Genomic DNA, 13,235 nt, shown 5'->3' with positions numbered 1-13,235 from the left:
TTTCTGAGTCTGAGGACGCGACTCACGCCTGTCATCCCAGCTACTCGGGAGGCTGAGGTCTGAGGATCGCAGTTCAAAGCCAACTCGGGCAGGAAAGTCCCTGAGATGCTTAGTTCCAAGGAACCAGCAAAAAGCCAGCAGTGGAGCTTGTGGTTCAAGTGGTAGAGCACCAAGCCTTGAGCAAAAAGAGCTCAGGGACAGCCCCAGGTCCTGAGAGCCACCCACCAGTCATTTTCCTTTGCGTCTTTATATGCCTTCATAGTTAAAGTACTTGTTTGCTTGTTGGTGGTTGGTGCCACTACTGGGGTTTGAACTCAGGGCCTGGTTTAGTCTATCCTGAACCCTAAGAGCTACTGCGCAGCAGACACTGGTGGAATCAGACTTGCAGTGCAACTAAAGAAGAAGAGGTTCATTCTGGTTCAGGGGATGCTACCTCAGTCAGCCCCAGGTTGGCATCTGTGAAAGCTGGAATAAAATGGATGCCTGTCCTCAGCCCTAACCTGATCCTTGCTCAGAAAGTGAACCGAGGAAGATCTGTGATCACAGCGAATCAGACCATGTATGTTCAGATCCGAGACTGTGATTCCCTTCCTCTCTGCCGACAGCAGTGTGGGAGGAAGGGCAGCAGTGAAATGACATTACCTCTCCTCCAGACTCACTGCCAGGCAGCAAGGACCTCACCCCTTGATTGACAGCTCTCTTCTCCCCACCAGGAAGCCCCTCCCAAAACTGGACACCCCTCCCCCAGGTACACATACAGATGAGCGATGAGTTCATTTAAGATTCAAAAACTCCAGTTTTTGCAGTTTCCAGATAATGTTTTTATTTAGCTTATGTAAAAGTTTCCTGCACATTTCTGTTTTTCTTTTTCTTTTCAGTGTGTGTGTGTGTGTGTGTGTGTGTGTGTGTGTGTGTGTGTGTGTGTGTGTGCCAGTCCTGGGGCTTGAACTCAGAACCTAGATGCTGTCCCTGACCTTTCCTACAAGTGCCTTCATGATTGGGTTAGAGTTCACTATTGCACTAAGGAAGTGGTTTCAAAGCACTTAGGCAGGATATATGAAAGCATGCAAACACACTACAGGTCAGAATTCTAAAAACCAGCCCTGTGTACAAACATTTTGTTTAAGTATAGACATTTTAGCTGGATGCCAATGGCTCACACTTATAATCCTAGTTACTTAAGAGGCTGAGAACTGAGAATCACAATTCAAAGCCAGCCCAAGCAAGAAAGCCCACCAGACTCTTATCTCCAATGAACCACCGGAAAACTGGAAGTGGTGCTGTGGCACAAAGTGATAGAGCTCTAGTCTTGAGTGAAAAAGCACCCAGAAGAGACAGTACCCAGGCCCTGAGTTCAAGCTCCCATGACTGACAAAATTTGTTTTTAAAAATGCTATCCTTGAGTGGAAAAGTTAAGGGGGAACACCCAGGCCCAGTGTTCAAGGTCCAAGACAGGTGCACAAAATAAAATGAAGACATTTTATATAGATCACTTCATTCTAGCCTTGGACCTAGTACCTCTGTCCTCACCTCTTCCTGAGCAAGAACCGGGGGCCTTACAAAAGTCAGGACATAGCCCTGTTGGGTCTGTCTGGAATTAGGGAAGATAGAGGTGGTACCCCATACCCAAACATGGCATCCCAGACCTGTGTGGTCAGGGACTCAGCCTTCTAGAAGTGACATGGTAAGGTCTCCTCAGTGCCAGTATCCTGGGCTGTCTCCTCCTTCGGGGCCTGCCAGCTCATGCACTACTCCAGAAGTTTCTGTCCGTTTCAGGGAGCAGGGAGGAATGTCTCCGCTCTGTTCACTATCTGTGCTCAGCTTGCAGAGGGTTTAGTCAGAAGAGAAGCCAGATCTAGGCTCTCCCTGTGTGTCAGTTTCAGGCTGAAGTTAAACCAGTCTGAACCAGTCTCTTGGGCTGCCCAGACTGGCCAGGTGGACAAGAGTCTAGGCATCAGGGCTCCCGGACCCAGAAGAGCGCAGCTGTATTTGGAAATGCTCGCAGCGACGATGTTTCATGGTCAGCCCATAGATGGGGGTCATGTCTACCTTCTTCCCAGGTGACACGCTGAATTCCACCTGCTGGACCAGAATGGCCAGAAAGAGGAAGACCTCCCAGCGGCCGATGACCTCCCCAAGGCATTTCCGTTTGCCGAGGCCAAAGAGGATGACCTTGTCACTCAGGACCTTGTCCACAGTGCCATCAGGGGAAAGGAACCGCTCAGGCCTGAACTCAGATGGGTCACCCCACAGCTTCCTGTCACCAGAGGGAGAAGGCAGGTGAATAATAACAGCATTGGGAGTTCAAGAGGATCGAGTAAACCAACTAGATGCTGGTGGCTCACGCCTGTCATCCCAGCTACTCAGGAGCCTGAGATCTGACGATCAAGGTTCAAAGCCAGTCCAGGGAGAAGAGTTTATGAAACCCTTATCTCCATTAACCAGCAAAACAAACAAGCAAACAATGCTGGAAGTAGAGAGTTGTGATTCAAGTGACAGAGTGCTAGCATTGAGCAAAAAATCTCAAGGACAGTGCCCAGACCCTGGGTTCAAGCCCTACAACCTACTAAAAGAATTTTTTTTTAATTTATAGGGGCTAGGAAGGTGGCTTAGTGGTAGAGTGCTTGCCTAGCATGCATGAAGCCCTGGGTTCAATTCTTCAGTACCACATAAGCAGAAAAAGCTGGAAATTGCGCTGTGGCTCAAGTGGGAAAGTGCTAGCCTTGAGCAAAAGAAACTCAAGGACAGTGCTCAAACTCTGAGTTCAAGTCCCAGGACTGGCAAAAAAAAAAAATTCATGCCAGGTACTAGTGGCTCATGTCTATCATCTTAGTAACTCAGGAGGCTGAGATCTGAGTTCAAACCCAGCCAGCCTGGGCAGAAAGTACATGAAGTGGAACTATAGCTCAAGTAGTAACATATTAGCCTTGAGCAGAAAATCTTAGGGACAGCACCCAGGCTCTGAGTTCAAGTCTCAGGACCAGCACCAAGAAAAAGGAAAAAAAAATAGGTTAATCTCCCTTCCCCTCGAGGACAGAAAGTTCTGAAACCCAAGGAAGGTAGGCCCAGCTCCAGAAGTTTCCATTACCCCTTTCAACTTACTGGTCGTGGTTGATCTGCCATTGATTCACAAAGATGCATCGCCCCTTGGGGATATAAAAGCCATTCAGACTTGTGTGTTTTGTGGTGCTAAGAAGAAAGGAAGTTTTCAGTCAGGCTGCTGGTCACAGAGGAATCTCCTTGCTCCCTTCCGCCAGCCCTGGTGGCATGTGTGTGGGTTAGAGTGAGGTGCCACCCACCCACTCATGCTGAGACTAAAGGAGGTCTCACCTGTGGGGGATGGTGAAGGGGACGAAGGAGCTGTGTCTGAACATCTCCAGGATGAAGGCCTCCAGGTAGGGCAGCTGGGGTCGGTCAGAGAGCCGGGGCCGCCGCTCCCGGCCCACCACTGCGTCTGCAAATCACAAAGCCCCAAATGGACTCAACAGGGCTGCCCTGACTTCCCGAAGACCCCTGCCTAGGGCACTGAATACGGCCACCACCTACCCAGCTCCTTCTGGATCTTTCTCTGGATCCCTGGGTTCTTCACCAAGTACATGAGGCACCAGGAGATGGCAGTTGTAACAGTGTCAAATCCTAGGCCAGAAGAAAAGTAAATAAATAATAAAGGAGAAGTCGCACAGGTGCCAAAGGGCAGAAGGTTGGGGCGCCGGAGGGGCACAGGGAGCAAGCACAGACCTGCTCCAAAGAGGTCCACCACAATGGCGATTATTTCCTCGTCTGACAGTTGAATATTGGCATTCTCATCCAGCTTCTTATCCTGACAGTGCTCGATGAGGCTGTCTGTGATGTCCCGGATATGGCCCTGGAAAAAGTGGGGCGAGGGACATAGCGCTGAGCCAGACCCCAAAGCCACGCAGCCACCTCTTCTCCCCTGCCCAAGCCTGCCCCTCACTATTTGTTTAAGAAGTGAGCACCTATGGGTGCCTGTCATCCCAGCTACTCAGGGGGCTGAGAGCTAAGGATCACAGTTCAAAGCCAGCCCAGGGAGGATAGTCCCCGCAAGACTCTGATCATCAATGAACCACCAGAAAATGGGGAGTGGCATTGTGGCTCAAGTGGTAGAGCACCAACCTTGAGCAAAAAGAGCTCAGGGACAGCGCCCCAGCCCTGAGTTCAAGTCCCACGACTGACCAAAACCAAATATGAGGCTCTCCCTCCACTACTGATTTCAAGCTTGTTTCTGGGACTCTGGCTCTCCTGCATGCTGCCAGTCTCTACCTTCTGGAATGTTCTATAGTGTTCCTGGACCAGGGTTTGCATGAAGACATAGAACTTCTTATTCTGCTCCTTGAAGACCCTGAGGGCGCGGCTGGGCAGGTAGCGGAGGATGGGGATGAAGTCCACAGGGTGTCCTGAGGCTAACACCTCTCCAAATTCATTATTCAGGTTCACCAGACTCAGCAGCAGCTCATCATCGTGATCGTAGCGCCGGCCAAAGCATATGGCGCAGATGACATTGGCCACGGATATTACCACATACCTATAGGCATCGAAGTGCCCAACTTCCGCCATGAGCTCCTGGAACTTGTGGATGAGGTACTCGGCCTCTTTGCTCACATGTTCTTCCAGATAACAGGAAGAGGCGGAGGTGGGGTCAGTGGCCACGGAGAAATTCTTCAGGGCATTCTGAGCCAGGCGCCGGCGGGCAGCCCACGTGGGGCCAGAGTCTGAGTTGAAGGTCATGCTTTGACCATTATTGATGAATGCAAAGCTGTGGAAATCTGGCCGGCCCTTGAAATCATCGCCTTGTTTCACCAGGGCCTGGCGGATGGTGTCCAGGCCGCTCAGCACCACCACGGGGGTGGACCCCAGGCGGATCTGCAGGACATCCCCGTACTGCTGGCTCAGCCTGGTCAGCGCCAGGTGGGGGTTCTTCCCCAGGGTCAGCACGTGGCCGATCAGGGGCCACCCCCAGGGCCCTGGTGGACTCTTCAGGCCTTTAGGGACCTGGGATTTTGATATCTTGACCAGCCAGAAGACCACGCAGAAGATAGTGGCCACTAGAAGCAGCCCAGAGGCTGAGATGGGGACCAGGGAGCCACACACAGAAAGCATGGTCAGTGTGGAGATCACTGATACCAGCTGCTGAGAAACAGCAAGAAGAAAAAGTCAATAAATGAGATAGACTGGCAGGGGCGGGGGGGGGAGTAGGAGAGGGTAGAGGGGGGTGGTGGGGGTGGGCAGGGAGTGAGGGGGAGCCAAAGTGTCACCCTGCTACTCAAAATTTCCAGCCCTTTCTTTTTTTCTTTTGGGTCCAGTTGTGGGGCCTAAACTCTGGGCCTGGGCACTGTCCCTCAGCTCTTCAGCTCAAGGCTAGCGCTCTACCACTTGAGCCACAGAGCCACTTCTGGCTTTTTCTTTTTGCTTATGTGGTGCTGAGGAATCGAACCCAGGGCCTCAGGCATGCAAGGCAAGCGCTCAACCACTGAGCCACCTTCCCAGCCCCAAATTTCCAGCCCTGTACCAGTAGCTCACACCTGTAATCCCTACTAGCTACTCAGGAGGCTGAGATCTGAGGATAACAGTTTGAAGCCAACCTAGGCAGGAAAGCCCATGGGACGCTTATCTCCCATTAACTACCTCCCAAAAAAGTTGGAAGTGGAGCTGCAGTTCGTGATAGAGCGCTAGCCTTGAGCAAAGGAAGCTCAAGGACAGTGCCCAGGTCCTGAGTTCAGGTCCCAGAACTTCCTCCCCACCCCACCCCACCCCACCCCCAAAAAAGGAAAAGAACCCAAATCAGGCTTTTCATTGAGCTCAATTTTTGTTTTCGTCAGTCCAGGGGCACTGTCCCTGAGTTTCTTTTTGCTCAAGGCTAGCAGTCTACAACTTGAGCCTACAGCACCACTTCTGGCTTTTTCTGTGTATGTGGTGCTGAGGAATTGAACCCAGGGCTTCATGCATGCTAGGCAAGCACTCTACCACTAATCACTTTCACAGCCCTGAGCTTAATTCTTAATGAATGAACTCCTTTCCCTTCCACGGATCTGCAGAAAGCAGAGAATAAATGAAATATTACACACACACACCATGATTGTAAGAAAATTCCAGTCTGGAATCAGGGAAATTAGGAATGGATCTGAATTGAACAGCGGCTGAGCAAAGACTTTCTAGGGTTGGTCAAAAAAAAAATCAAATAATCAGATTATCATGAGCTCTGTCAGGAGCATCTCCTGAATGCACTAGAAATCAAGACAACCTGTTTCTGGTCCAAGTGGCCTTGGATTGCTTATTTTAGACTTCTGGGTTCCAGTGACATAATCTAAGAAGGAGTGGGAAACAGTCACCCAGTACTTCTCTCAGAAGAACCACACAAGACAAGATGCATGGTTCACGGTGGCTTAGAGTGCTTGCCTACCATGCATGAAGCCCTGGGTTCCATTCCTCAGCACCACATACACAGAAAAGGCCAGAAGTGGCTCAAGTGGTAGTGTGCTAGCCTGGAGCAAAAGAAGCTCAGGAACAGTGCCCAGGCACTGAATTCAAGCCCCAGACCTGGCAGGAAAACAAAAAAGGAAGAAAGCTTCTTGGAAGAGCTGAATCCCAAAACATACTAGATCCAGTAGTATCCTGGGTCAGCCTCAGTGTCCCTTTCCACACAATGGGTGCCACTCCCTGCAGGAGCACTACTCTGTGTAAGATGGTAGGAGGTCCAGGGAAAGGTGCTTGGAGAATTTCCAGCTGTCAGTGCTAGCTCTGTGCAGCTAGCAATCTGTCATACCAACTTATCCCAGTGAAGGATGAAGAAGTCTGCGGTAGAAATGTCTCTGGGGGTGCTGGGTGCAGATGGCTCACACCTGTCATCCTAGCTACTCAAGAGGCTGAGATCTGAGGATCATGGTTCCAAGCCAGTCCTGACAAAAAATGTCCCTGAGAGATTCTTATTTCCAATGAACCACTCAAAAACCGGAAGTGGTAGAGGGCAAACCTTGAGCACAAAGAACTTTGGGTGGGCACCCAGGCTCTGAGTTCAAGCCTCACAATCAAGAAAAAGAAAAGAAAAGTCTGGGGAGTGTTGAAGCTCCTGCCCACATTAGCGTGTGTGTGTGTGTGTGTGTGTGTGTGTGTGTGTGTCTGAGACCAGAACTTGAGCTCCATACATGATGCGTTCACTCATTGGTGCCCTGCCAACTGAACCACACCGCTAGCCTCCCAGATACACTCCTTTTATTCCAGCCAAGACCTTGAAACTCCAACAAGCTATCCTTTGGGAAGGCAGAGGTCATAAGAAACAGTTTTGATTTGATTTTTCTGTGTGTGTGCCAGTACTGGGGCTTGAACTCAGGGTCTGAGCACACTCCCCTTTAGCTTTTTTACTCAAGGCTAGCCACTCTACCACTTGAGCCATAGCTCCATGTTCATCTTTTTGTTGACTAATTGGAGAGAAGAGTCTCATGGCCAGGTACCGGTGCCTCACACCTGTCATCCTAGCTACTCAGGAGGCTGAGATCTCAGGATCTCAGTTTGAAGCCAGCCCAGGCAGAAAAGTCCCCCTGAGACTCTCCAATGAGCCACTCAAAAGATGGAAATGGTACTATGGCTCAAGTGGTAGAATTCTAGCCTTGAGCACAAAGAGTCTCAGGGATAGCACTCAGGCCCTGAGTTCAAGCCCCTGGAAGAAAAAGTAAAAAGAAAAAAGAGTCTCGTGGATTTTTCCTGTCCCACGCTGCCTTCAAATCTCAATCTTCAGATCTCAGCCTCCTGAGTAGCTAAAATGTCAGATGTGAGCCACCAGTGCCTGGCTCAGGAGCAGCTTTTAGATAGGAAAGAACACAGCTAATAAGAATCTGGCCCATCCCCCATCCACCTTGCCCACCAGGGTTAGTCCCCACCCATCAGCCAGAGGGAGAGGCTGTGCCCCCTCCCCAGGTGGCTCTGAGAGGGAACCCCAAGTGTCTGGGGGTTGGAGGTGGAGCCTGGGCCCCAAAAGAGTGGCTGTGGGGCTTCTATATGTAGAGCTATGAGCAATGTCGGGCAAATTCTGCTCTTCCTCTGGCCTCAGTTTCCCCCCTGTGCTGACTAGTCATTAAAGATGCTCCCAGGCTTTTTCTCTTTTCTTTTTCCTTCTTTCTTCTTCTTTTTTCTTTTTGCTTATGTGGTGCTGAGGAATCGAACCCAGGACCTGGAGCATGCAAGGCAAGCACTCTACCACTGAGCCACCTTCCCAGCCCTTTCTTCTTTTCTTTTAAGAGTTGCTAGACCAATGAGTGGCTGCCCTAAGGAAACCTAGAGGCACCCCAGAATTCCAGACCGGAAGGGGAGGAGCACTAGGAAGCCCCCAGCACTCACCTGGGTCTGTGAGAAGCCGCTGAGCTGTGGACAATGGTCTCTGGGGCCAGGGACGTCCCCCAAGGATGGCCAGGGAAGGTCCTGAGGAATTGTCACCTTCAGATGGAGGAGGGCAAAGCCACCTTTATACTGGCCATGTGTGGGGCCACGCCCCCTTCCCTGGAGCTGGGGAGGAGAGGGAAGGGGGGGCGGCCTGGCTGAGGGCTGGGGGGGGGGCTTCTGCTCTTCCAGGAAGGAGAAGGGGCATTTGGTAAGAACCCACCATAGGGTCACCTTACTTAGGTGCTAGTGGGTAAAAGGGTGGGGGCAGGGACACTGGGACTCCCTTACTTCAGAGAGAAGTCCCCAGACAGCCAGGAGACAGGGTATGGGGTTCCTCACCCTAGAGCACAGGGACCCCCATTTTTGTGCCCACCAGAACTTAACAGGTACCTGCACCATCTCCCCCCCTCCCCCGGCCCCACTACAAGGCAGTGGGTCCAGTCTCAAGCAAGCTTGCCGACAGTGACCTCCTGACTCCTGACCCTCCCCCACCTTGCGTGCAAAGCCCAGCAACCCTGGGACCAGGGTCACAGCCTGTCCGGAAGGTGCCGCCTGGTCCCATGTCCCAGGGCAGGAACAGGGTGGGGGAGGGGCAGGCAGAGGAGGGGGGAGAGGGTGTTGGTGCTGCTCCTGGGGTTTCTTGGACTGGCTGCTGCCTGGGAGAAACTCCAGACACCCCCCCACCAGTTCCCTTGGGGGGGCTGCCAGCATTCTAAGGGGTGGGAGACATGCAGCCTGGCTGGGCGCCTGTGCTCACACCTGTAATCTCAGCCACCCAGGAAGCTGAGATCTGAGGCTTGAGGTTCAAAACCAGCCTGGGCAGGAAAATGTGAGACTCAACTCCAATGAACCACCAAAAAGCCTCACGTGGAGCTGTGGCTCAAGCAGGAGAGCTCCATCCTTGAGTACAAAAGCCCAGGTTCAAAAGCACTGAGTTTGACCCCCAGGACCTGGACACCCCCTCCAAACAAATCAGGCCTGGGACTGGAGTGTGGGTAGCTGTGGGGGTGGGGAGAGGGAATGAGGTCCTGGGAGGGGGGAGGTCGAGGCAGGGGGGGGGAAGGTAAGGGGGATGGGGAGGCCTTAGGGGGGAGGTTGAAAAGGGAGGGGGGAGGTTCAGGACCAGCTTGCGTGTGGCCAATCTCCATTCTGGCAGGGGCAGAGGTCAGTGCCCATCCCCGCCCTGCATGGCCAGGGCGCGGTGCCCAAGGTTGCGTGAGAATGAGCCAAGAGGCCCATGCCAACCCAGCTACCCAGCACAGCCCAGGGCGGTGGGTCAGGTTCAGTCAGGCAAAGGGGGGCGGGGAGGGAAGAGAGAGGAGGGTGGGGAGAGAAGGGGAGGAGGAGGATCAGGCACTTAAAAGAGCCAGGTTCCAATATACAAGGACACGTGCACCTCCATGTTTATTGCAGCACTGTTCGCAATAGCTAGGATATGGAAACAACCTAGATGCCCCACCACAGATGAATGGATCCAAAAATTATGATATCTATACACAATGGAATATTATGCAGCCATTAGAAATGACAAAATAATGGCATTTGCAGGGAAATGGATGGAGCTAGAAGGAATCATGTTGAGCGAGGTAAGCCAAGAACGAAGAGACAAACAGTACATGGTCTCCCTGATAAGTGGATGATAAATCCAAAATGTTAGGTGATAAAACAAAACTAACAGGACTTAAGAAACAAAGAACTCCCACTCATCTGGTTGAACCACTACTAAATATCCCCATGCTGCTGATCACATATATGGTATATAACATGTGAGCACCGTTATATATTACAGACTGTGATAGACAATTTGCTCCAGGAAAGTTAGAATGAACTTGTGACTTTAAATGAGCATCATTATTCCACAATACTGTGAATTTCCGGAAATTAAGTAATCACTTAATCACAATCAAAAAAAAAAAAAAAAAAAGAACCTTGGGGAAGGGAGGGAGGGAGAGGATGGTAGGGGGAAAACAATGGAGGGGGTAACAATGTTCAAGAGGAAGTGTACTCATTACCTCACTCATGTAACTGTAACCCTCTGTATAGTATCTTTACAATAAAAAAATTAAAAAAAAAAAAAGAGCCAGGTTCCCCTGGCCTGGGGTGAGGGTCGAGACAGGATGGTGGTCCCCCCCTCCCCGTTTGGTTTGCGTGCCAGGACATTTCCGGTGCCCATGGTTTTGACCCCCGCCTGTCCCGCCTGTCCGGCTGCCCCCAAGCTGTCTCTTCCCTGGACTTGGCAAGGTCCAGAGAGAAAAGATGAATTTGCTTGTCTAGTTCAACCCAGTTCCCCTCATCATCCACCCCCTGCTCTCCTCCCAGCTCCTGAACTCAGCACACAGCACCTGGCAAGGCACAGCCCCAGCAGAAAACAACTCTGCCCCTACTCAGAACCCGGCAAGCCGGGGCATTGTGCTGCTCAAGGGCATCTTGACCCCAGAGACATATATCAGCTAATTAAACCAAGTCTGCTTTTCAGAAAGGAAATGCAACCCCCACCCCATGATAGGTAATCAATGAAAGCAGAGCCTGGCATCCTAGCTACTCAGGGGGCAGAGCTCCGAAGATCATGGCTCATAGCCAAACTGGGCAGATAAATCCAAGAGACTCTTCTCTCCAACTAACCAGGAAAAAACTAGAACTGGAGGTGTGATTCAAATGGTAGAGCATCAGCCTTGAACAACGACAAAAAAACTAAGCAAGAATACAAGATCAAGCTGGGTGCCAATGGTTCACACCTATCATCCTAGCTAAAAAAAAAAAAAGCCCAAGGACAGCACCCAGGCCCTGAGTTCAAGCCCCAGCACTGACAGAGAAAAAAAATGAGATCTAAGGACTTCAGTTTAAAGCCAGCCCAAGCAGGAAAATCTGTGAAACTTTTTTTTTTCAGTCATGAAACTTGAACTCAGGGCCTGGGCACTGTCCCTGAGCTTTTGCTCAAGGCTAGCACTCTACCACTTGAGCAACAGTGTCACTTGGGATTTTGAGTGGTTAACTGGAGACAAGAGCCTCATGAAGATTTTTCTGTCTGTCTGGCTTCAAACTACAATCCTCAGATCTCAGCCTCCTGAGTAGTTGGAATTACAGGCATAAGCAACTGGCACCTAATTTGTGAAACTCTTTTCTTTCTTTCTTTTTTTTTTTTTTGCCAGTTCCAGGGCTTGAACTCAGGGCCTGGGCACTGTCCCTGAGCTTCTTTTGCTCAAGGCTAGCACTTTACCACTAAGCCACAATGTCATTTCTGGCTTTTTCTGTTTATGTGGCACTGAGGAATTGAACCCAAGGCTACATATATGCTAGGCAAGCACTCTACCACTAAGCCACATTCCCAGCCTGTAAGACTATTTTTTTTTTTTTTTGGCCAGTCGTGGGGCCTGAACTCTGGGCCTGGGCGCTGTCCCTCAGCTCTTCAGCTCAAGGCTAGTGCTCTACCACTTGAGCCACAGCGCCACTTCCAGCTTTTTCCGCTTATGTGGTGCTGAGGAATCAAACCCAGGGCCTCATGCATGCAAGGCAAGCATTCTACGACTGAGCCACCGTCCCAGCCCCTCCTATGAGACTTTTATCTCCAATAAACTAGTCCAAAAACCCACCAGACACGGAAGTACAATTCAAATGGTAGGCCACCAGCCTGGAACAGCGCCCAGACCCTTAGTTTAAGCTCCAAGATCTATACACACACACACACGCACGCACGCACGCACGCACGCACGCACGCGTGCGCACTTGGTTTGCTGTCCATACCAGAAAGAAGGTACCAGAGGACAGACAACAGCTTGAGCCACTGGGATTACTCATCACCAACTATGCTGGGCTGATGGCCACACAACTGGAAGGGTCGAGGGGCTCACTGATCTCAGGGCAGAGAAGGAGGCTGACAGGCTCAGGAGGTTTGAGGACCTTGGCCTGGAGATGAACACTCAATCCTGGGTCAAAGTTTGCATGCCTTTGCGTGAGAAACTCTTTGGCTAGGATTCCTTTAGTGATCCTGATCAATACCAGGAGCTCAAGGACAGGGGACACAGAGCAGAGGGGAGGGGAGAGGGCTCAGGGGCCAGGGGCAGAGGGGAGGGGCTTCTTACTTGGAAGATGATGGCTCACACCTGTCATCCTAGCTACTCCGGAGGCTAAAATCTGAGGATCAGAGTTCAGAGCCAGCCCAGGTAGGAAAGTCTGTGAGACTACTATCTCCACAACAAAGCAAGAACAAAAGCCCCCAGAACTGGCACAAAACAAAAAGAAAAGAAAGCCAGAGGTGGAGCTATAGACCAAGTGGTAGAGTGCCAGCTTTGAGTGAAAAAGCAAAGAGACAGATCCCAGGTGCTGAGTTCAAGTCCCAGGACCTCGCGCGCGCGCGCGCGCGCGCGCACACACACACACACACACACACACACACACACACATTTTTTTTGGCCTGTCTGGAGCCTGAACTCTGGGCCTGGGCCCTGTCCCTCAGTTCTTCAGCTCAAGGCTAGCACTCTACCATTTGAACCACAGCGCCACTTCTGGCTTTTTCTGCTTATGTGGTGCTGAGGAATCTAACCCATGGCCTCCTGCATGAAGGCAATCACTGAGCCACTTTCCCAGCCCAACACACAATTTTTTTTTCTTCTGCCAAATTCCCAGCCCACGCTATATTTTTCTTCTTTTGTTGGTCATGGGGCTTGAACCCTGGGCCTGGGCGCTGTCCCTCAGCTCTTCAGCTCAAGGCCAGCGTTCTACCACTTGAGCTACAGCACCACTTCCTGTTTTCTGGTGGTTTCCTGGAGATAAGAGTTTCACGGACTTTCTTGCCCAGGCTGGCTTTGAACCGAGATCCTCAGATCTCAGCCTCCTGAGTAGCTAGG

General features: G+C 51.2%; 1 protein-coding gene across 2 annotated transcripts; it reads right to left on the bottom strand.

The window, feature by feature from the left end:
* Positions 1-879: 879 nt before the first annotated feature.
* Positions 880-12,213, bottom strand: LOC138841911 (cytochrome P450 1A1-like). Of its 2 annotated transcripts, none has more exons than XM_070042878.1 (8): positions 12,133-12,213; positions 8,350-8,445; positions 4,282-5,148; positions 3,739-3,865; positions 3,547-3,636; positions 3,331-3,454; positions 3,103-3,189; positions 880-2,257 (listed from the first exon to the last, which is right to left on the bottom strand). In XM_070042878.1, the coding sequence occupies exons 1-8, from the start codon at positions 12,184-12,186 to the stop codon at positions 1,948-1,950; spliced, it is 1,755 nt and encodes a 584-aa protein (XP_069898979.1). In that variant the 5' UTR covers positions 12,187-12,213; the 3' UTR covers positions 880-1,947. The 2 variants fall into 2 exon arrangements, with proteins under 2 accessions (XP_069898979.1, XP_069898980.1); XM_070042879.1 differs by having other exon boundaries at positions 4,282-5,145.
* Positions 12,214-13,235: the final 1,022 nt, after the last annotated feature.

The sequence above is a fragment of the Dipodomys merriami genome, unplaced genomic scaffold (genome assembly GCF_024711535.1).
Source record: "Dipodomys merriami isolate MVZ:Mamm:240054 unplaced genomic scaffold, mDipMer1.0.p SCAF_33, whole genome shotgun sequence".
NCBI lineage: Eukaryota > Metazoa > Chordata > Mammalia > Rodentia > Heteromyidae > Dipodomys > Dipodomys merriami.
The sequence above is the reverse complement of the archived record's forward strand: the minus strand, read 5'-3'. Positions and strand labels throughout refer to the sequence as shown.